The 23,954-nt window shown below is 49.5% G+C and overlaps 1 protein-coding gene across 1 annotated transcript; it reads left to right on the top strand.

Moving 5' to 3' along the window:
- Nucleotides 1-6: 6 nt before the first annotated feature.
- Nucleotides 7-21,624, top strand: SCD (stearoyl-CoA desaturase). Its single transcript, XM_026851304.1, has 6 exons — nt 7-14; nt 3,615-3,903; nt 11,452-11,582; nt 15,026-15,231; nt 16,512-16,744; nt 17,962-21,624. The coding sequence occupies exons 2-6, from the start codon at nt 3,741-3,743 to the stop codon at nt 18,159-18,161; spliced, it is 933 nt and encodes a 310-aa protein (XP_026707105.1). The 5' UTR covers nt 7-14; nt 3,615-3,740; the 3' UTR covers nt 18,162-21,624.
- The last annotated feature ends 2,330 nt before the right edge of the window (nt 21,625-23,954 follow it).

Below are 23,954 nucleotides of genomic sequence, written 5' to 3'. Positions count from 1 at the left end.
TGCTACAGGAGGAGGTAAGCGGGGGGCAGCCGGGGGGGGCGGGCCCCTCGCCCCTTCCTCCCCATCTCCGCGGCTGCGGCAGTGCCGCGCTGCTGCTGCCTTGGGAAGAAAGGCCTGGGCATCCACGCGTGTCCGTGCACGCTCACACGCACGTAGACACATATATGTGTGTGTGTGTGTGCGTGTGTCTTCTCCACGCTACTTCTCAGTCATGAGGCGAAGTCATTCGGTGCTAACTTAAGACATCACCCAGGCTTTGTGGGGAGACTGTGCATGGACTGTCTCCCTGCGGAGTCTATGCCCTCAGACAGACCGAGTGTAAAATACAGGTTTATCTTGAGAACATACATCTAAGCGTGCTGATAGGGGCTGTGCAGGAAGGTCTTTTTGTGCCAAGAGGTCTTGGGGTTTTTGGTAATGCTCAGACCATGCTTTTTAAGCTTTCTTAATTTTTATGGGTTTTTTTAATAAGAAGGGGCTTTCACCTGCACTGTTTTTAAGCCAAATGTTGCAGCAGGGAGCGTCTCTAGGACAGACGCAAGGTGAAAGCGGCCAGCTGCCCAGATGAAATGAATGACTGTCTGCATTGCCTCAGCCAAGCAAACATACAATAGGGAGACTACCCATTTTTGGCATGAGAAGGACTGAGTAACAACCTGACACCAGGAAGATACTAGACCTGTTGGATCTTCAGAGATTATTTTTTTTTTTGCCTACCCTTTGCCCGAGGGGAGGCAGGGGCTTGATTATGTTATTCCTGCTCCAGCTTTCTCATCCTTCCCCCTTCTGCCTATGCATAGGGGTGGAGGTAAATCACAGCCCCGCACTTTTTCTTGCCTATCGCCAGCACGCAGTCTCCCCCAGTCTTCCTTTGGTGCTGTTGCTGTGACCTGCCAGGGATGTTCAGATGTAAAGAACTTTAATCCTCTTCCCACCCAAAACGGATGCTAAGGGCAGTGTGCTCAGACCATGCTTCACCGTCTTGGCATGTGTTTTGGGCCATATCCTGGAGGCTGAAAAGAATCCTGTCCCTGGGTTACGCTGGGCATATTCAAATATACTGGACCCAAGATTCAGTGCCCTGGGGCACCTAGGCTGAACCCAGGCAGGAGCCTTTGAGCTGCAGTTGGTTGTATAAGCTGGCAGGGTGCCAGGATCACCTATAGCATGTTCAGTGCTGTTGGGGAGGGGGTGGTGTTGGAGATGGGGAACACATCTGTTCTGCAGATGAGAGCTGCTAAATCCTTTGTAAATGATGGAGAGCTCATGAAGATGATTTATCTGTCTTCCTTCCCCTCTCAGCTCTAGACTCCAGATCAATCCCCAACTCATTTTACTCTGTAGGAGTTACAGAAGTGACTATGGCCATAGGGGGGTAAAAATCCTTTCTTTCCTCCTCATTAGCCCAGTCTCCAGCTAAATAGCTGCCCGTTCTACCTCCTTCTCTCCATGCTCCCCCTACCAAGTCTGTAATGGTGGAGCTGTGTTTCACAGCTGCTTTAAAACCCTTTTGATTTAAGGTTAGCTTACATGTGAGAAATGACCAGTTTGATTATATCATGTAATTCCAGCAGCATAGGTGTGCTGGTAAAATTCCTTGTGTGGTTACTACAACTTTGGAAGAAGAGGTTTTTTCCTCTCTGTTTTCTTTATGCTCTCCCTCCTCCTCTGCCCCTTTGTAACTTTGACAGTGACATATGCTGTCGTGGAGGAGAAAAATGCAACTCCAACCCCACATTCTTACTCTGGAAGCGGCATCTCCATATGGGGAGTGTTACCCATCTAATTATACCACCAGATCTCTGTTGGGAATTTTTCCTGCATGAACAAGTCTTGGGTCTTTTTGGTAGATTGTCTTCCAGCCAAAGAAGAAAATTGCACCTTCCTGCCAAAATGCCAGATGAGAGTATATGACACTTTGAAATGGGCAGGACTTCCTTGCCCAATCTCTGGATTAGAAGACATTTCTCACAGCCCTTTTTGGAAGGGGATTGTCTCTGAGCTGCTGAAGATTTTAGAGTATCATACCCTCAGAGACAGCCTATAGCTGGGATACAGAAGTAGCTGGTCCTGAGCAAAGCAGCTGCCTGGGTTCAGAGAAAGCAGCAGGATACTTCATGTCCAGTTTTTTTTCCTTTCTAACCTTTGATTCCAGAAGGAAAAACTTAGAGGGCTCCCTCTGTAGAGATCATTTTACTTCCCAAATGTGGGAAATCTGTCAGCTTTGCCAGCTCCTCCCTGTAGAAAGGTGTCTGTAACCCTCTAGTTTCTACCCTTGGGAAAGGGAGGAGTTGGGATGGCCACGTAAGCAGCCTGGCCTGATTTTAATTCCTCCCTCAAGAAACTAGGCCATGGCAGGATGGTGGTCTTTATGAATCCTGGGTGCCTGAGTGGGAATCTGCTATTAATTCAGGAGAGATTTCTATTGGGAAAGGAGCTTTTCCAGCTTGGCCACGCTCCCTCCTATGGTTCTAGCTCTCCTGTTCCTGCCAGCTGACCTTTATTGCCCCCTTCACATGTGGAGGCAGCAGTGCGGGCAGCGGAGAGACAGGTTCCTGGGAGGCGAGGGGCTGGGGACAGCATGCCCTCCCGCCGCTCACATATCACACCATCGGGCACTTGGGCTCAGGCCTGACAAAGGGCTGAGAGCACCAGCAAGCATGCAGCTGTCATGATGGAGATAGAAATTGGTGATTCAGGGTTCAGTGACCTGTCTCGTCAGGGTCAGTCCTGCCTGTTCCTTTCGTCATGCATGCCTGATCAGGCAGGCTGTCAGCCAGCCAGGGCAAACAAGCGTGTGCAGAGGGAATGTTGTGTCATGGTTACAGGAGGGAGCTGGGAGCCAAGCTGAGCCAACTTGCTCCTTAAAACTTCCTTTCTGTGTACTGGTGTCCTTGGCTCAGAGTATTGTCTTCCCATGCCTTAGTTGGCCTGTGGGTGGAAAGCGGGAGAGGGATAAGAGGCTTAGCAGCAGGCATGGAATAGGAGCTGTAGGTCTACTAGGAAGCACATCGCTCAACTGCTTCCATCCATTCATCTCCAAGCATGTTGGTCTTGCCATGTTGCAACCTAGGTGGTGAGGCAGGGGGAGGTAGAGGTGCCCCAGAAGAATCCCTCTGTGGATCTTCCTGTTGTTTCCCCAGTGATCCCTGGTGAGGTGAGACAAAGAGGCAGGATATCAGGAGCAGCCCAGTGATTTATAGTAAAACTGTGTTTCAGACCATATTTCTCTCCTACCTCTTTGTTCATTCTCAAGATTTCCTTTATTGTTGTCTACTTATGCACAAGCCCAGACTACAAGTCCACCTTACAGCCTGCAAATGATCTCCCTAAAACCACCAGTGGAAAAAAGACTGGTATTCATGTCTTTGTCTTTACTTTCTGCACCCTGTAGGCCCCCTCCCTCTCATGCCACAACTCTGTGGGGCCAGAGCAGGCTCTTCTTGGTGCCAAGGGCTCAGCTGAAGGAATTGAACCTGCCAGAGAAACTGCAGGCTGCTTATTGGTACTGCCAGACTAGCTGCTTGTGTTTCTATTTCCTGCGGTAACCACCAACTTCTTGTTTTGTTTTCCATTTTTCCTTTCTTCAAAATGTCCATTGCTGCCTCTCCAAGGAGTTCTCCTCCGCTTCCAGTACCACCACTGTCGGCACCCTCATCTCCCGGGTGGCCAGGAATGGGGATGCTGTCGTGGAGAAGGACTTACTCAGTCATGAGGACTTGGCAAAAGACCGGGGGGACATGATAGATGATATCTTTGATGAGACCTACCGGGAGAAAGAGGGCCCCAAGCCACCCCTCCGATACGTCTGGAGGAATATCATCCTCATGAGCCTGCTGCATCTAGGGGCCATATTAGGGTTGGTGCTCATACCTTCTGCAAAGATCCAGACATTGGCATGGGGTAAGTATGTTCTTTCGTTTGTTTCTTGACACCTGCAAACCCCATATCTGTTGGGTGGTATTTTTTTCCCCTCCAGGCCTACAGACTTGGGGAGGAGAAAGAAGGAAATGATAAAGAACAACCTTGATTCGCAGGCATTAGGCTTGGATGTGGCCCACTCCTGAATATGCAGCCACTTCTGGAGTGGAGCACAGAAAATGTTTGATGGAGTACTGTAACAATCCCAGAAAGTTAGGAAGAAAGATGCTAGTAACAGCACTTTAAGGGGTGTCTGGGGAGGCAAGGTACAAGGCATTTGGCATGAGTCTGCTGCCCAAAGTCAAGAACCATTTCTGTCCTTACCAAAGGAGGTAAATCCTGCAGAGCCTCCATGTGTGTGTGATCAGAAAGAGACAAAATACAGTTGTGCTGAAAATAAAAGTCAAGAGTTAAGTTCTGAAGCTCAGGTCTTTTATCATTCTTACAAAAGCACAGATTAGTCCCCATCGTCCCGGAACTAAGCCTGACAACTTTCAAAAAATAAATAAGCGGCTCTCCAGGCAGCAAATTCCAGTGGAAAGCACAACCCAGCAGAAGGTAGCTAGGCAAAGCTCCACTTTCTCAGCGACCTTGCCCTGGATAGGAACAAACTTCTCCTTTGACTGCTTGAAATGCAGCTGGGCCTGAGGCCCAAGCTGCAGGGAAGCCTCACTTTTCATGAGCCTTTGTGTGGACCCTCGGAGGAGTCAAGAAGGCAAACAGCTCCCAGTGGGGAAGTTGAGAGGTTGCATCCAGGCCCTGCCTTCCTGTGAAACAGCATTCTGAAACAAAAAGCCACGGTCTAATTTGAGACCTACTGCATGGCTTTTGGTTTCAGTGGTGCTCCTGCAAAGTGTTCAGCCGGGAGCAGCGTCCTGCCAAGTCCGCCTGTGGACAGGCCCTGAAGCAATCTGCCTGGCCTGTCATGCTCTCAAAGTCTGTCTTCCTGATGGCTGTGAGCAACAAGCATCACAGCTGGACTGACAAAGAGACAGCTCCCTGGATGGCTAGGCTGACCGTTTTCCTCCTGGACCATCTCAGCCTCTCACAGGCAGAGGCCTGGGAGATGAGCATTGCTGGAGGCCACAGGACTCAGTCAGAGGCTGGCTACAGCATTTGCAAAAGCAGAGGCACTGACATGTTCCCTGTGCAGCCAGCATGGGCTTTCAGGGGGGCATTAGGAAAGAAGACTTTGCTGGGCCTTTCCCTTGTGAAACCTGGCAGGCTGGGCTTTTCCCCAGGGTGGCAGGGGTGGGCAGAACATGCAGCCTCAGCATGACCTTGGAGGAGTGTTTCAGGGCTCTTGGTCCTGCTCTGTGTGTCCCATCCCCAGGCTCTCTGATAGAGGCTAGGCAGGGTCTGCTGGTTTCTCTCACTCACTGGCTGAAGCCTGGGTCCTCCAACCCCAGCCACATATCCTCAGGGCATTGCAGCAGGAAGGAAGGAAGGAAGGAAAAGGTGAGTGGGGTTTACTGTTTCATTTTAAGCTGCACTGTGATTTCCAAGTCCATCCAACCCTTCACCCTTGAGCTCCCCTGAGACACTTAAGTGGGCTCGAGCATCTTGATCCAGAAGGTTAATGCTGCTTTGCATTCTGCGAAGCTCCACCTTACCTCAAAGTGGTCTCTAAGGCAGTGTCTTTGCAAACACATGCCTGTTCAGGATGTCTGTATGGCATCCCACGGCATTTTGTGGGGTTCCACCTTGCTTTTTGCCCTCTGCTGTCCTCCTTCAGTCAACTCTGATGTGAAGTGCCAGTTGCTCTCCTGCCACTATGAGGCACTGCGAGATTCCTTGGTGGCTTCTGGACTGACAGATGCTCTGGGAATGGGAGAAGTACATGGAGTCTGGAGGAATTGCACTGTTCTGGACTGGCTGAAGAACGATCCTGCCTTACCAAAGCTGGAGTAGCTCCACAGAGCTCCCTATCCTGCATCCCTGGCACTTGCTGTAGGAAGGGATCACCCTTCCAGGCACTCTGCAGCCAAGTCAGAGCTTTCCTATAGTCCATTCTGCTTCAGTGCTGACCAGAGCTGGCATACTCTGACCCTCCACAGGTCTGGCTTCTCAGCAAGGCTCCTTGCTCCTTCTTGCCCTGCCCTTTTCTCAGTTCATACCTTTCTTTAGCACATACAAGGTATTTGTGGCTGTCATCTCAGTGACTTACTGTTATTTTCCTACCACTGTCCTGGTAGCAAGGAGAGGACTATGGTTCTCATTTTACAGACAAGGATAGAGCAGCAGAGACATGTCGCTCCTGGCAATACACTGTGGACTTATGGCAGAACAGCTCTCCCAGTGGTAGTTCTGGAGCTGCTGGAGTTTTTGCTCATTTCTTTGTTTTTCAGATAATTCCTTCCTTAGGCTGTGTACATATAATATAAAAATAACATGGCCCCAGATGTTCTCTGCTGTGATGCTACAAGCAGCTATGGTGCCTGGTAGCTGACATACCTTCTATATTTTATTATAAGGATGAATCCCCCTGCTTTTACATTCTTCATCCAAGCCACCATCTCCTTGATGTTCCTGTCCATCTGAAACCAGTTATATTGGTGACTGTGTCCTCTTTTGTTTTCATTTCTCTGTGTGCTAATTCCTCTTTGTCTCTCAAGCTCTCCAGCCCTGCCTTCATCATTGTTTGCTGTTCTGTGTTGCTGTGTGCATTGTATCCCCTGATCTCTTTCTGTTACAGAGCTTCCCAGAACAAGCTGGGGTTGTTGATCAGGTGAGCTCACCATAACAAGAGCTCTCTGAGCCCTTCCAGCACTATGACTTTCTAGTTAGTTCCCCTTTTATTTACTGTCTTCTCCACTGCACTTGATAAAGTCTTTTCAGTGATCATGAAGCAGATTTCACAGCATTTGCCGAACAGGATAGAGACTGAGTCTGGAAGAGCAGGATACAAAGGTGATTGATAGTTTCTTCTCTAACTGCCCTGAGCCTCCCTGGAAACTTGATTTACAGGTTGTCTTCCTGGCCCTCAGGTACAGCAGATGTATGATATTTGTGTTAACACCTGTTGGCCTGGCCAACAATGTCTATAAAACAGCAATGGTTCCTCTTGACGTGGTGCTCTAACAACATCTCAGCTCCCTGCAGTGCCAGCAGTGGGAGAAACATGGGTTGATAGCATTTTTTGTTGCTGCTGCATCATTTTTGGATCAAGGAGCAGCTTGCTGGATAATTTAGGTAACTGACAGCCTGAAAATCTCAGCCAGTACTACCTGCAAGAAATGTGTCCAGCAAAACATTTACACAAGTCTTTTGTTACTTTTCTGTCAAGACTACTGCTGGCAGCAGTAGTCCTCTCCAGGCTTAACTAGCAGGTGGTGTGCTTCTCCTCCGAGCATGGAGGGGAAGTTCTGATTTTGCCAGATAGGGAAGGTAGGTTATAGTAACCATAGCTTCTATTGCTCCTCCTAAATGCTGTTCCCCTTATGCAGCCTATGCATTTCCTTGCTCTTGGTATCTTTCTCCTCAGTGTAGCTTGACCCAGCTGGCTAGCAGGACTTGGAGGGAACAGTCCAGAGCTGTAGTTTTCCTTTGCACTGAGCAGAAACCCAAGGACACCTGCTGGAGCTGGGACACCTCTTCATGTAAACATCCTTGGTGTTAACTGCAGGCAACAATGCCTTTAGCGCATTCCTGGCTTCCTTTCATAACTTGAGATCTGTATCTGAGCCCTGAAGAGGTAAAGGCTAACAAGTCATATAAATATGACTGAATCTGTTTTGGATTTAATTTTTGGAGCACTGAGTGCATATTACTGCCAGTGGTCATAATTCTTTGTATTCCAGTTGAATGGGTCATTGGAAGCATTACCTGTGAGTGGACAATCTTTTGGAGCTGGGATACTTCAAAGCATGGTGTGTAAGATGACTTTGAAATGTCAGTTGATGAAGTGCCTAAGTCAAGTCCTGCAGTTTGAGGCAGCATCACAGGGTAGCTGTGAAAATCTGTGCTACTTTATTTCACCTTCTCTACTCTCTTTCTAATTTCATTCCTAGTGGATGATCTTGGAGGAACTTTTCTTCTTCTGTGTGAGATGCTGATTCCCTGGCTATGCAATTGCACCTCTTTGCAGGGATGAACCCTCTGAATCATTAGGGTGCTGGATTCTTCCTGTTTTCCACCAGGCTTTTCAATCTATTGTCCATATCCTGTCACTGTCACAGCTCTTGGGTATCTTAGCTGATGGAGTTAATAGTCCCCAAGTAGGGTTTGGGTTTCTGTGGGCTGGATGCCATGTATGCATAGACTGAGAATCAGCTCCTTTCACACAGAAAGTGTCTGCTCCTTAAATAAACTACAGCTGCTGTATATGGGCAAGAGGCAAGGCAGCACAGGATTATAATTAGAGAGTTGTGGCCATTATAGTGACCTGGGATGCATCTCCAAGAGAAGTCAATATGAAATGCTGAGCTTCATGGGCTTTGGATGAAGGCCATGACTGTTCTGTGCCAGGGTACCCAAAAGCAGTGGGTACTCTTCCAAATTTTTAACAAAAGCTTTCAGGCAAGGCTACCCAAAAGCTAGTACTGGGCTGTCTGGTTTCTGGGTCTGTCAGTGTCCCAGCCTCCTCTTTTGTGATTACTTGTGCTTGTTGGTATGGCTTTGTTGGCGTCATCTTTTCCTGAGGGGGATATCCACAAATTCTGAGAATTGCCTTTATAAAAGAGCTACAGGTGAGCTTTCTTCTTGCAAAGCTTAAATACCACAATCCTCAACCAGAGTAATCCTACTGGAAGCCTCTAATTCCCAGTCAGCATGTGAGGATTCACCAGAGAGGGAAGCCTGAACTAAGGGACATAAATAGGGCCTATACTCATCTAACCTGGCACTTACTTCCTAGTACTATTGAAGATCATGAAAGATTGCATAGGTAATTTCTGTCCCCAGTGCACTGTTAACTCATGCCTACATGCCCTGCAAGGGAGAGCTGGGCTCTCTCCTAACAAGTTGCTCCACACATCCATTGCAACGTGCTGTTTATCGTCAACTCCTTGGCTGGTGTTTTTCATAGAGTCTGTATAGGTTGGAGGTGAAATCCAGACTCCTGGATGCCACTCTCAGCTCTGCCATAAGCTGCTTGTCACACCTGGAAATCTACCTCAGCCACTGAGGTGTGCACCATAGGCAGAAAGTTGCCCAGAGGTTTTATGAAATGCGGTTTGCAGGGTACAGCTGCTTATGTTCAAGGGAGAATGACGGTGAGTCACTCTTCTGCCACTAGTAGGAAGTGTCTGAAACATCAACGGGGTTTGTTGTTATTGCAGTGTCTGAGGCCAGAGAGGTTCTGTAAATCAGTCATATGTTAGGTGCTTTTTCAAGGTTTGCTCTTCTGTATGAATCTGTGGGAACAGTGACTGATTTAAAACAAGTCTTAAAAATCTTAAAACCAACAGGGTTCATAACCAGTCATGACCTGGTTCATAACTTTCAAGTCAGCATCATGGGGTTGGGTGAGACCTTCAAGGTATCCAGCATAAGTACTTTTCTGTCAGTAAGGCAAAGGGGGACCTGAACCAAACACCCTGCTTGTGCCCTCCCTTCTCCCCTTGCAGGCTTGACCAGCTTCGGGAGCTTTGCTCAGCTCTATTGTCCCTTGCAGAGGCTGGATCCTGCTGCATTTGCATGCGTTTTCATCCCTCTCCATGCCCTATAAATCAACCATGACCAGTGCCTGCTTGGCTCCTCTGAGAGACCACACAGGTGCTGGGAGTTATGCTGGTCTGAAGCTTGGACTGCATTTGGCAGCAGGCAGGGAAGCCAAGGAAGATGATAACGAGGGAAAGTCACAGTCAGATCAGCAGACAGGGAACGTTTCTGTTATACAGCAGGATGGGAGTGAGGAGGGTTCATGCAAGTTTAAGGGCCCAGAAGAGGATGTTAAATTAGCCGAGGCTAGCTTTTAGCAGATGAGAGATTAGGTTTGGAATGTAGAAAAACAAAAAGGAGGTGACAGAAGAAAGAAGGAACAGGAGATGATAGGAAATAAAGCCTGGATTATTTTGAATGAAAGAACAGGGCTACAGTGCCTTGTCTCAGATCTCTGATTCCAGGCAAGTTTCTGGCAGAGTATCTATTCTCTGGGTTCAAGATAAGCTTGATTAGAGCCATTTGGCTGGACCAAATGGCATTGTCAAGCATACCAGCAATTCCTATCCATGGGTTTATGTGTAAGAATAAGGAGCTATTTTCAGCATTGATCCAATTGTCTGAAATCTGCAAATTTATACCAAGGAGAGAGTTTCCCCGGGGGACTGGTGTGAAGGCATCCCTTCCCCCAGGGGACTGAAGGTGGATCAGTTGACCTATGCATAGATGTGCACCCTTCCTTCTTGGTGTCTGAGCTTGCAGGGCAAACCAACTGTTGAACACCATCCGCCATTCTGCCAAACTTTCTGATGCTTCCTTCCTAGAAAAAGAGTTAATTTTCATATCCAATATTCTTCTTATCTTCAGCTTCCTACTGTAATTCTGCTATGACCCTTTTGGGGTCTTTTTTCCATTTTAGTTCTAGAACGAAATGCTGGAATGATGACAAGATTTTAAATTCCAGAAGTCCCAGGAGGACATGTGGGAACACACAGACCAGGGCAGACATAAACACATGTCTGTGGGAGAGGGGTGTGTTTTTTTACTAGCTGCCAGAGTGACAAGGAATTCCTTCTGAACCCAGAAGGGTCCTTCTGACCCTCTCCTAACAGAGAGGAAACACATGAAGCAGCCTCGAAATTCAGCTAGGCCTAGCAATGTCTGCCTCTGCCGTGGGCATGACTTGCAATGAGTTGTTAGCCTTGGAGTTTCCTTCCTTGGAGAAAATGGTGCAGGAGCTGAGCAGAGGGGGGAATCAAAAAGACCCTGCAAGCAGGAGCCTCTGGGCATATTTTAAGTCAGCAATACAGCTCTTCTGGGAGAATGCTGAGTAGCCCAGGCTTCAGGGGGATGGTAGGTTAGATCTTTCTCTAACCAGCTTCTGCTCAGAAAGGGAGCAGAAGAGAAGACTAACCATGGGCTTTAGCTTTCCCCCTGAAGAACTGTAAGATCATCTACCGCCTTTAGGTGAAGAAAATATAAAAGAGATTTAGTGAGGAGTGGTGAGAGAGGAAAGCAAGACCCTTGATTATTTGGTGTGGGAGGAAAAGGGGAAGCTGTTCCCTGGTGGACTGCAGAGCTGTAACCACAGGGCTATATGGAAGCAGTTGCTTTATACAATTTTGATGATCCTGCACCATGAGACGGCACTATGCTGAAGTACCAACCATGATGACAAGTCTCGTAAGGGGGAGCCTCCTCCCTTGTCAGAGATGAAGAGCTGAAGTGATTTGCCCTACATTGCTTAGGAAACCTGTGATAGCTTGGGCACTCTCACATTGATTTTTATTGCCCCAGTCTGTGTTTTCCATGGGTTCCTCTCTTGCTTATACAGCTTTGGAGGAAGGTTTGCCCTTGTGTTGCTCTGCCAGAAACTTGGCTGCAGGCTGACTTGCTGTAACTGGTCCAACACTTTCTTTTCCTTTCCAGCCATTCTCTGTTTTCTGGTGAGTGCTCTGGGGATAACAGCTGGATCTCACCGCCTCTGGAGCCATCGGTCCTACAAAGCCACGCTGCCCCTGCGGATCTTCTTGACTATTGCAAACTCCATAGCTTTCCAGGTAAGCACCTCCTCAGTGTGTCACTGGTCCTCAGAAGGGAAGTGCTCCCCTGAATCCCTGTCTAGGGTATGGGGCACAAATTGATGGAGAGGTTCCTCTCTCCTACTGTGTCTTGTTAAGAAACAACCTGTTCTTTCCATCTAACACTGTGGTGCTAGAGTCTGTCTCATTGTCTTCACCTTGTCCTGTCAGAGGGTGACTTGGAGATGAAGCTGGTGGGGAGAGGGCTGTTAGCCAAGACCAAGGGTAGGAAAGCTCTCTAAAGCAGGAACATACCCTTCCCTCGAGGTGCTCCAGGTCCTGTGAAAGAGGTGTGGAAGTGCTAAGTGCTCTCCTGATGTTGCCTCACCCTCCTCTTGCTGCATGGCGGATAAGGGGGGGATACATCTACACAGCCCAGGGAGCCAGCCTGGAATTTGCTGATGCGGAAAGACCAAGAACTTCTTGAGATTATGCAGTTCGGGGGATGCTTCTCTGTTTCCCAAGAGTGATATTAAGGAATAACCCTGTTATAAGTCACACCACTGGCTTCCAGAGAGTCATCCCAGGTCAGTGATGTTTCAAGGAGAGAAGGGTTAGGCCCATTCAGAGTGGCACAAGTGACTGCAAACAGCTGATAAGCACAGCAGGATATTGCCTAACTGCTCAGGAGAGCACTTTACAGTCCACAAAACAAACAAACTGGGAAGTCCTTAGGGACTGTAGAAAGTAGCAAAGAAGTCAGAGTGAAAACCCAGACTGGCATTGCACAGAAAAATCCTGATGGTCTCTCAGGTTTGCTGCTGTGAGGCAGCTCTAACGCCACTCTATCCCCGAACTGTACTTGAAGGGACTTCACACATGCTTGGTCACGTGTAGGAAGTACTCAGGAGGGTGCAAAGTGCAGCACTTTCTACTAGAAGAAGGTGAACAGAAAAGTATCAGTGCTGTGTCCCTAAGTAATTCTCCATCTCAGGTATGGGGGAAGGGTAATGCCCAGGTGGACCAGGTATTTTAGAGACATACACCTTTCAGTCCTGTCATGTGTCCATTCACTGCCCCAGATATCACTTCACTGACATGTAAGACAAGAGGGTGGAGATGGGGTTTTTTTAGCCTTGAAAAGCTTTCTAAAACACCACTGACTTTCCTATTCTCTGTTAGTACCAAACCAGAGTCTTTCAGAAGAAAGAGGAAGGACCAAGTTGCTGATTCCACCTACTGGTCCAGCACTCAGCAAGGGAATGGTTGCTGTGTATCAGCTAGTCCCATACAAAGACCATATTTCACAGGGTTATAGGGCAGAGGGGGAAAGAATTTGCTGAGCTGTTGTTGTAGGGGATAGGAATAGACAAAGATGACAAAGATGAGACAGACAGATATTTAAGTTTCAATAGGAACTAATCCAAAGTTTTACTGAAAATTTATTACCATTCCCCACGGATTTTTTTTAATAGTTACTTTCAATGAGATCAAGAGAAGATTTATTTTCCGTTTATCTCATTCCTGTTAGTGGCAGCAGCTCAAAGATGAGATGGTAACTTTTAAGGCCAGAGAAAACTATAGATTATCTTATCTGAGGTTCTACAGAAAATGTCTATTGGCTTCTCAGAGACCTGTGGTTTGTGATTTCAGAGAATTCAGGAATTCTGCTGCTAGTTGGCTCCACCACCTGCAAGACCAGGTGGTTGCAGCACAGCCTAAGCTCTCCTAGTTATAGCTTGTAGCTGGAAACTTCCAAGGAAGCAGGCATCCTAGGCTTTACTTGCTGGTCTCAGAAAGCCCTGCTTTTCAGACAGGGTTGCAGTTCTACAGAGAAGATCTGTAGAAAAGGTAATGTGCTAAAGCTGGAGTCAAGATACTGACTTTTCAGCTTTGAGACCCCTGATTTGTGTTTGTGCACAGAGTGTGGTGAATGAGGTGGTACCAGCTGTGGTACATGGACTCTTTCCAAATTTGTTTCCAGCAGGATTTCAGGAGACAGAGAAAGCCTCTCTAGATGTGCAAACCCAAGCTGTCTGTCAGCTTTCAGGTTGGGTTTTCTCATGTTACATGATGCAGCATAGGGTCTGGGATGTGAAAGAAGCTTTGGGTTACAAGTGAAACATTTCCAGCATAGGTACTGGTTGTGTTTCTCTGCTTACTAGATAGGGAAGGCTGCTGGGCCACCCTCTTCTGGGGGAATGCTGAGTGGCCAAGTTCAGCTAATGTCAGTAAGGGGTTGTGATACTTGGAGGTGCTCAGGAGTTGGCTGCAAGGAAGGCAGCAGTTCCCAGTATTTGGAAACAAGTGACAGTTGAATCCTAGCCCACATCTATTGTTGCCTTATTGCATGGCCTGCAGGTAAATCATTTTATCTCAGTTGAAGGAGTGGTTACAGCATGTGAGAGGGACTTGAGGAGTTCTATCTCTGCTACAGGCTTCCTGTGTGGATGTGTTACTTAGGCTTCCCAGGCAAGAAGTAGGGATGATTATGCTGCTTCTCTACCTTCAAAGTGTTTTGAGGAAATATCCTATGTATTGAGGAGATTAAGGAGCCTCTTGTGTAATACAGGCAATAGAGGTGTGCTGGGATCTCTGGTTTATGTTTTCTAGGATGGTGTAATACATGGCTTTAAGCACATAGAAGCCTTTGTATAAAGGAATGAGCACAGGCTCATGAAAATCTATTCTTAAAACTGTCCAAACAATAATTTCTTAGCACAAATGATGAAAACTTTGATACTTTCCAAACTTATTGATTTTTCAGCTTAAACAGAACAGTTATGGGGCTGAAGGGAGGTTTTTTTGATAGCTGTCATTGAAATGGTGTGTTTATTTCTAAAGAGGGGCCTTAATTTTAAGACTGTTTGATTTCCAATGGGGAAAAAAAAATTAAAAACATCTTGCCCCCAGTTACAGATCTGATTTGGCAATCCCAGGAGGGGCAAGGCAAGTTGACCCATGGAAAATGTCAGGGTGAAAGGAAGGGGCAGGTTGATCAGTCCCAGCTGGCACCATGTAGGGATGGGGACAAATGACCGAGCGTGTGAGGGAGGAGGCACTGACTGGCCAGTGAGGGCTGGCTGTTGTAGGGGTGGGGGAGCAGGCTGGCCAATCAGAGCCTGTTATGTTGTAGAGGATGTGCAAACCAAAGCCTAAAGTTACCCAATTAAAAAAAAAGAGAGAAAAGGCAGCCCACCAAAGAAGCAGGTTTCAAAGAAAATTGAAGTGGTTGAGCAAAGAAGACCCATCTTTTTGTTTTCAAAGCCAAAAAACCCAAACCCTAATGAAAGATAAAACCACTGATACAAGTTCAGGTCAGTGGGATTTAGGTGTCTAAATCATAGAATCATAGAGTGGTTTGGGTTGGAAGGGACCTTAAAGACCATCTAGTTCCAACCCCCATGTTTTAGGCCCTTTTGTTAATTTGAAGGGAATATCTCCAGCCCTGGCCCTAAGTCTCCAGTCCTGTTGCCTTGCAGAATGACATCTACGAGTGGGTCCGGGACCACCGTGTCCATCACAAGTTCTCCGAGACAGATGCAGACCCACACAATGCCACACGGGGTTTCTTCTTTTCCCACATCGGCTGGCTGCTGGTGCGCAAGCACCCGGATGTCATAGAGAAGGGCCAGAAGCTGGACCTGAGCGATGTAAAGGCTGACAAAGTGGTGATGTTCCAGCGGAGGTGAGTGGTGTGGTCAGCCCCAGTGCAGAGCGATGTGGGATGGAGCAGGGACCCTGCAAATGGGCTGGGGACCCCCTGCACCTTTGATAGACCATGAGGGGATTGAGGGTACCATGTGAGAAATGTGAGCTTTCAGTCTGCCCAAGGCTTTCCTGTGGGATGAGCTGTGAGAAATGAGCTGTGCCTCTCAGATAGGAAGTATTTAGGAGCTAGTGCTACCTCCAACCCTCCCACGCCCTTTTCTTGCCCACCTATCCTGTAGCATCTTGCCAGCAGCCAGCTGAGCTTCCCACCACAAAGCTCCTCCATGCCTGCCTGCCTACAGCCCAGCTGCTGCTTTGGCTGACCCAGAGCCCACCCACAGGTGCCTCCAGGCCATCCTTGGAGATGTTGTGGTACATCTTCCAGGCCATGCCTCTGCCACTCTCCCGTCAGTCTCCTGGAAACAGTGTGGTGAAAGAGCAGTTGAAAATGGGGACATGAGAAAGGCAGTAACTGGGAAGGACACTCTTGATTCACTGGTGCCTCTTGGATGGGGTGTTTCTCAGCTGTCTAGGGCTATACTGGGACTGATCCCCAGAGGAGGCAAGCCTGTCACCAGGGCTGCAGGAATGGGGGACTGAACCCATACAGTAACCACCCTAACTCAGGAGGTCCCCAGTTCAGTCCCAGATGAACCAAGCAAGGTTTATGGCTTCCCTCCTTTTTGTGCCTGGGATACCCATTGTGGGTCATTAGAATGCGGCTCAGCTTCCTCTACTCCCATCCCTCTAGTGTGAGAGGCCCCACATAGTCATCTCTTGGATGGCACAAGTGTCTCTTACTTGCATGTGTTGGTGGGATGTATTGGTAGGCAGGGCCAGGTCTTCAAGGAGGAGCTGCAGCACTGGGCCGAAGCCTGAGAAAGGACCTTCTGTGAGACTCTGAAAGCATGGGGTTGCCTTTATGAGAACCAACATAGCTGAGAAGCAAATGGCAGATGAGGCCAAAAGCAGCGGCTGGTGTCTGGACTCCTGGTGAAGTGGACATTGCTCTTTGCATGTGAGACAGGGAGAGCAGGACTTCAGTTTGAGTCTCCTGCCCAATGATAAGACTTGGGAGTCTCCAGGTATGGCTTCTGTGCATCCAGGGCAAAAGATGCAGGGCTCAGGGCTGCGGTATTTCTGCACTTGATTTTCCCTGTATAGCTGAGAGTGAATCCTCCAAAGGGAGGACTGAACCAGTCCTTCCTGTTCTGCCTCTGCCACTGATCACTTTTCTCCTGGTTCCTTCCTTTCCAGATACTACAAGCCCTCAGTGGTGTTGCTGTGCTTCACCCTGCCCACTGTAGTGCCCTGGTACTTCTGGGACGAATCCATCGTCATCAGCTTCTTCATTCCAGCTATCCTGCGGTACACCATAGGGCTCAATGCCACTTGGCTGGTGAACAGTGCTGCTCACATGTTTGGCAACCGGCCATATGATCAGAACATCAACCCACGGGAGAACCCCCTGGTCAGCCTGGGGGCCCTAGGTACGTTCAGCATCTGTGTCTTTTGCTGTGGGTAGGCTGTAGAGCAGGGACTGCCCCTTGGGGCAGCAGATACTTATATACATTTCTGTGAATCCAGGTGTCCCCACTTTCCCCTGCACCCTTCCCCTCCAGCCTTTGCATCTGGGGGAGTTTCCCAGGCTGGCCAGTGAGTACACAAGGGCAGTGGGGTTATCAGCTCCCACCAGTCTCTCTCCAGGATGGAAAGGACTCTGCTACACTTAACACTCCTTATCTCAATAGCAATATTTTATTTACCCTGCTCAAAGCTCTCTCTGCACCATTCACCAGACTGAAAAACGTGTGCTGCAGTCTCTGTTTATCTGTCTTAGATTTGTCAACTTGAAAACCAGCAGATACACATTTGGACATGTTCTCAGGGCAGCTGGTAATTCTGGGGGTACTTAAGGGTGAGACAAGCCAGATCATCTCCTCATTTTGAGTACCTAGGAAAGTACATCCTAGGGTCAGCATTTGTCCCGATCTGTTCTCCCAAGCCCAAATCCTCACCTGCTTTGCATCGCTTTTTGTTACTGGGGCTGCACTGAATTCTGCCACTGAAGGATCTACTCCTGGGTTTTTAGTAGAGGGGAATTTGAGCTGCAGAGTCTCAGGGGGTAGGAGCAGGACTCCAGGTGATGTCATTGAAGGGGTGAGCACTGAAGCCAGTGTTGACAATGTCTGGAGCAGAGGGTGGCCAGCTGGGGTGGATTGCTTAGTAGAAGTCTGTCTGCATTATTCCTATCTGGAAGTGCCCTTTGGATTTGGCATTAGGACTGCCCATGTTGTAGGAGTGTTGATTAGCCTGGTTTGTTGGGGGCTTGCTCCAAGTCTAGCTGGTAGCTCAACCAGTACTAGAAGGTTTCTTGTGGTGGCAGAGGAAAAACCATTAGGATTCCCCTGGTATTTTGTTGCAGTCATTGAGCCAGTCCTGTCTTAGTTCCTCAACACATGCTTGTTTTCCTCTAAAGCACCGCAGGTCCTCTATGACTGTCATTGCCTCATTTGGGCCAGCCCAGGCATGCTGGTCCATGCCCATATGGGATGGGATGGATTGTAGAGAGGTGAAATCAGGCTGAGAGGAGAGAGGAGCATGGTCACAATCCAGAGCCTGTTTCAGGAATGTGGTGCTTTGGGCCATGATAAAGGGGCCCTCACCCGAAGCTCTGCAACATCCTCTCCCTGGTCATGTTTTGCAGGAGAAGGCTTCCACAACTACCACCACACCTTCCCCTACGATTACTCCACCAGTGAGTTTGGCTGGCGCTTCAACATAACCACAGCCTTCATTGACCTCATGTGCCTCCTGGGGCTGGCCAGTGATCGCAAGAAGGTCTCCAAGGAGGTCATCATGGCTCGGAAAATGCGTACTGGAGATGGGAGTCACAAGAGTGGCTGAGTTCCTGCTCCCCTTCATGCACACATCCACACCTCTCCTTCCTCCTTTTTTCTCCCTTTCTCCCTTCCTGACCCCTCTGAACACGCTGGACAAAGGTTTAATGTTCTGTTTACTAACTACTGAATAATGCTACCAGTTTGTTTAAGATAATGATAATGAGTTTTAACCCCCCTCCCACGCTGTATTTTACATGACATATTTAAGATCTAGGACTCTGCTTTTATAATGCAAGGCCACCCCTCTCCCTCCTCTCCTTTTCCTTTCTGTTCCTCTCTCCAGTCGCTTTACCCCATCTCCTGCTTTATGTCACGCTGGTCTCTCCATGGCAGAGGAACTGGTAGGAAGCAGCCTGGGGAGGCCCATCACAGCTGGCTACGTACCATGGAGTTAAGGGAAGCCTGTACCAGCCAGCTGAAGAGTTGAGCCAAAGTCAAGGACCCTCTCCCCACCACCTTCCTCCCAAAATTCCTTCCTCCCAAAATTCCTTCATCTGTCCCTCCTCCTTTCTCAAAGGCTGCTGACAGATACGGCATGGCTGAACTGCTCTCCTCAAGAAAAGCAGCCCTGTCCGCTTCCCTTGCTATCGGAAGAGAGTTATCTCTTTCCAGTATGTTTCTTGGGAAGTGCTCTCCCCACCACACAGCCTCTCTGGCTGGGGAGAGGAGAGCCTCCAGTCTCAGAGCTCTAGCCAGGTCCACTGGTGGCTGAGGGAAGTCTGGTGAAAGCAGTGGGCACTAGAGGGGGGAGCCTTGGTGGCCTTATATCCTCCTCCCTCTGGCATCACAGCCTTCCTCCCTTCACTGCCCACTGTGCCCTGTGCCACCAGGGTCTCAGGGCGGAGCCTGGCTCTGGTCTCTGTGGCCCATTTGGAGAGCCACATCAAGGAGGGGGACAAATGGAGGGGTGTGCCACTGGCTGCTGTTGGGCAGCACCAGCCCAGGGTGGTTTTGTTTGCTGCTGCCACTGAGATTTTCGCCAGCAAACGGGACTTTGCCAAAATGGAGAGGGGGAGAGGGATGTAAACCAAAGCTCCACCATTGACTTAAGCTGCTTTATGTGCTGGAGGAACAAGGTCCTCCCTGGGCGGCAGAGAAATGTCCTGGTGTCCATGCCAGCTCTGTGGATCCTCATCCTGTGCTGAGTACAGGGATGGGGCAAGGGGGAGCTTGCAGGCATAGGGAAGGTGTCTGCAGGAACAGGTCTCTCCATCCCCAGGGGCTCCACTCGGTTCATTAGCGAGTGCCTGAGAAACACAGATGCAGAGCCAGGCAGCACAGGAGGCTTGAGGGAGTCGAGACCTTTGAAGCAAGACACTGCTGCCAGTGTCTGGGCTTTCCTGGCTAGGGTCCACCAGGGTGGCATGCCATTCCCTGCTCCTCTGAGCTAGTGGGAAGGGAGGGCAAAAGCAGTTCCTCATTAGTCCCTTAGCTTGCCTCCCGGCCCCCTCGGCAAGCCATCTTACCACCTCAGTTCTTTGCTGGCAGTGAGGGTGGCTGAGACTGCAGAAAGGTCAGTTATATCACCAAGCTGATGTGGGCACACAACTAGGGGGTGTGCTGGGGAAAAAAGTCCTTGTGGGTGTTGTTTCCTGCAGGTTGCAGAGACTGCAACTTGAGTTCAGGCGGTGGGTTAGGTTCTGGGAGTCATGACCTTGAGCTCCTCACTGGGGCTGAACGTGCTTTTTTTCCCCCTTAACTCTCTCCATTATTATTAATTATTATTATTATTAGTTTAGCAGTAGTATTGTTTTTGTAGCTTAAATTCATCAAATGGAGCTGGAGGAAAGCACAAGAGGTGGCTGGAACGAGGTGATGTTGGAGTGGGGTTTGCAGTATCTCCCTTGTTTAGAGAGGGCAGAGATAGAGTGGATGCCAACTTCCTCGCCTCAGCTCTGCCACGTAGCAGCCAGGCAAGCTTCACGGGAGCACCTATCTGCAGCTTTGATTTCTCCTGCTGCTGTGAAACTCACCAGGAGCCAGGACAGTCCTGTGATGTACTCCTTAACAAGAAATACGCTTGTTACTCAGAAAAGAAGGACTTCTCTTCTTTCCCCTCCCTGCCACCACTGTGGCCTTGTTATTACTCAGCAATGGGACCCTTTTGAGGTTTTGAACCACCAGGAGCAATGTGGTCTCCAGCTGAGAGGTACAACAGGGAGGAATGGCGCAGGGAGCCCTTAGCTCCTTCTGTCAGGAGAAGGCATCCCTACTCCTCTGAGGCTCGTGACAGACTGGGGACTGGCTGGGGCAAAGGACATTGTGACTAGAATTGTATCCCACCTTTTAAAAAAAAAAAGCCCTCCCAAAAAGAAGAAACACTGTTTGCTCTGTAATTGCAGACTGACTTTGCTCTAGTCTAAGCCTCTCAGAAGACATCTGTAGAGAGGATGTATTTGCTCCAGCCAGTAATTTGAAAGGGGTGTGGGGAGGGGAGAAGGTGAGGAAAATTATTTCCTTGCTCCTGGTGCCCTAACTTAAGGTGTTGTGTGACATACCCTATGGTAGAGAAGCGTGCCGTGACATGTTGCAATATTTCACATCCTCTCAGCAGAGAAGCAGGGTTTGAAATCAAGAGTTCCTTTCAGATTTCACCTGCTGATTCGGATCCAGAATCTGGAATTAGGGTGGAAGCTGAGGAGCAGTAACCAAACAGTCCAATCACTTTAAAGATAGATTGGCAAATATCTCTGGGTGCCTTAAGTCTTTCTTTAATATACATAGGAGTATTGACAGCGATTTGCCGTATTTTTTCTTTTTTTTTTCTGAATTATGAACATTCGAGGGGTTTCTTAATTATTTAACTGCCTACACTGAACTGTGGGTGCAGGTGATTTTGAATGTACTTGGGTTAGAATTTTTGTTAGATTAAGAAACATACAACACTTTAAGTAGAACTTTGAAATTATATATATATATACCTATAAATATATATATATTTTTTTTGGTGGCATGTTTGTATCCTGGATGCATTATCTGTATGTTTAGCTTAAATGAGTCTGTGAGAGGTGGAAGCAGAGAAGGCGGCAGTGGGACTTGGTGGCTAGAGCTGCTGTTCTGCTGGGACCTGTTCCCAGCTTAGCTACTCACTCACTGTGTGATTTAGGACAAAGTCACTCAAAAACTCTCTGTGCCTCAGTTTCCCTATCCGTAACAGGGGGTTATGCCCTGCCTCCCTGGGGTGTGGTGAGGCTCGCTGCCGACCAGCCGAGTGCGTTGGAGGAGGAAGGTGTAGGTACCACACACACACTGCTGCTGGCAGAAGCATGGACTGGTTTGTTTTCCAAAACTGTTCCCATCCCTGCTGGTATTGTGAAGAGCAGATGTCCAAGTGTTGGGTGTTCAGGGAAGGATTGGAAAGTTGAATCTACACATTGTCTAAGCTCTGTCACTGTTGAAATGTGAGTAGGATATGATTTTTCACAGCTTAGGGATTTCTGCATAGTAGCATCTGTTTTGTGTACTGGAAAATAAAAACCTTTTTGAAATAATTTCTACTAATATGGAAACATCTGGTTGTGCTGATCTGAAATTTTATTCATAATAAAAAACGTTACTTTAAAACCTGTTGGAGCGATGACATGGCAGGCTGGGCTCGGTGCTGCACGCGATGCCCCATCGGGATGGGGAATGCTATGCGTTACCCTTTCCAAACCCTCCTCCCTTCCAGGAGAACCAGGGAAAAAAACTCTGTCTCTTTAAGCGCCGTGAATGAGCGGATTATAATGGCTTTCATACTCCCGCGCAGCCCGGGCAGGCACGCCAAGGCTGCCCCTGCGCCGCGGGGTTACTGCAGGTTAATTGCAGCCGGGGCCTCTCGCCAGAGCCCTGCGGCCGAGGGATATACATGCAGCACAACACGTAATACCGGCAGCCCGGCTCCCCAGCCAGGCACCCCGCCACCGCGTCAGGCGGGTTCATTAACCTCTCGGCGAGGGGAATTTTCCTCTTGCAAGAGCGAGCATCCCTGCTCTCCCCTCCCCTTTGGCGGCTGGAGGGAAGTGAAAGGCGAAGTGGGAAATCCCTACGCCGAGTCTGACTTTAATGCTATTAGCTTCCCGACTCCCCCACCCAGCTGCCTTTTCAACATCCAGTTGCAGCAGGGAATAATGCTGTGGCCGCACGTCACCAGCTTCTCCACGCGGGAGCAGGCAGAGGGGATGCCCTTGTTTGCCACAGCTTTACCACCTGCAGCACCCGGGACCCCTGATCCGGCCCTCTTGTCGGCTGGTGCCGCCGGCCCCTTGCAGCCAGCATGCTCAATTCCTCGGCAAAACTGGCCCAGGCCCTGGCTTCCAGCTGCAGGAAAGCCCTTTGGGAGGGAAGGCCAGAGCCAGCACCCTGCAAACTGGAGCGTGGGGGAGTGCAGGAGAGAGGGAGGGAGGGAGAAGAGGGTGTTGGGAGGAAGGTGCGGGCTCTTCCAGCAGCTGTATTCTCCAGCCCAGGCAGTGTGATGTGTGGCTGCCCTGACCTGGGGAAAAAATAAACAAAATACTCTGGCTCATCAGCTGGTCGCAGAAGTACGCCACTGGAAGTGACAGAGAGGCGCTGCTTCTTGATAAACCAGGGTGGTTTTATTCTCAGGTATGCCAGCATGGCCCCTCCTAAAACAAGTGAAACACAGAAGGCAAATCTTCAAACCTCCCAATTATTCGGCCAAGCCTAAAAATAAAGTTAATGATCCCTCTCTCTGGATTTCATGAGAGTAGAATTCAGATCTCAGCCTCTCCCTTTTTGTTAAAGGCTGTTATTAAATCCCCTGCTCAAAATACGTTTTCCTATACTATCAAGCCCTTCAGCAGCGCCAGCTCAGCATTTTGAGCTTGTTGCCTGTAAGTGATTAATGCATGATTATTCTTCCCTGTTTCCTGTGTAATCTGTGAATTAGGGTTGCAATTCCAACGCACCTCAATTTTGCTTCTCTGAAGATCTCCCACCCACCAGGGAGGGGGAGGGAAGGGTTAACGATCCAGCCGGCTCTGCTGGGGACTAGAGGGCAGGCAAACAAGCGTCTGCTTGTTCAGAGCCAGCCGGGGGAGCAGGGAGGGCTGCGGGCCGGCGCTGCTGGCTGCCGGCATCCAGGTGGAGGGTTTGCTGCATCTTGTCGCTCTGCACAGAACACGCAGGAGATGCCAGTGTGGTCCTGGGGCGGGCGGGGGGGGGGGCAGGTGCCAGCTGCCAGCTGCAATCCCCTCCCCAGAGCTGGGATGGAGGGACCACAGTTGCGGGGAGCTCAGTGTACGGAGCCCAGGACCTGAGAGGGTGTCCTAGGGAGTGCAGCGGTCCCACCGGGACCCCCCAGGGCTGGGGCACCAGCTCTGCACCGAACCGCGGCTCCCACCACAGCGAGAAACCAGCAGCAGCTGCTGGCCCTGCAAGAGGGGCCAGGACCCCGGAAGGCTGCGGAGACCTCCTGGGGAGCAGGGGGGGTGTGGGGGCAGGGGGGAAGCGAACAAAGTCACAAGAGAGCATGTGGAGGAGATGGCACCACAGCAGCCCTGCGTGCCACACAGATGGAGCAGATGCCATCTGCCTAATGCCCTGTCAAGGGGCCTCAGCCCTGCCCCAGAGTCCCCTTCCCTGGGGAGCCCGGCGGCCTCCCTGCCCGGCGGGCAGCGCTCCGGTGCCGGCTGCCGTGGCCGGCAGCAGCAGGGCCGTGCCGGGGCGTGTTCCGGAAGAGCGGGGTGCCCGCGGCTGTACCCCACGCTAGCGGTGCCCACCCCACCGCAAACTCCCACCTCCCGCGGTGCTGTCCTGCGCACGGAGCCGAGCCCCGCCTGCTCGGGCTCCGCGGAGC

Source organism: Athene cunicularia (assembly GCF_003259725.1).
Source record: "Athene cunicularia isolate RWA chromosome 6 unlocalized genomic scaffold, athCun1 chr6_part1, whole genome shotgun sequence".
NCBI classification, from domain to species: domain Eukaryota; kingdom Metazoa; phylum Chordata; class Aves; order Strigiformes; family Strigidae; genus Athene; species Athene cunicularia.
Note: the sequence above shows the minus strand (reverse complement) of the source record. Positions and strands in the feature narration are given on the sequence as shown.

Bases quoted from the DNA above. Each gene is read 5' to 3' on its own strand.
- SCD (XM_026851304.1), top strand. From the start codon at position 3,741: ATGATAGATGATATCTTTGATGAGACCTACCGGGAGAAAGAGGGCCCC. The intron at 15,232-16,511 runs GTGAGTGGTGTG...CTTCCTTTCCAG, and splicing joins GTGGTGATGTTCCAGCGGAG to ATACTACAAGCCCTCAGTGG. The intron at 16,745-17,961 runs GTACGTTCAGCA...CATGTTTTGCAG, and splicing joins GGTCAGCCTGGGGGCCCTAG to GAGAAGGCTTCCACAACTAC.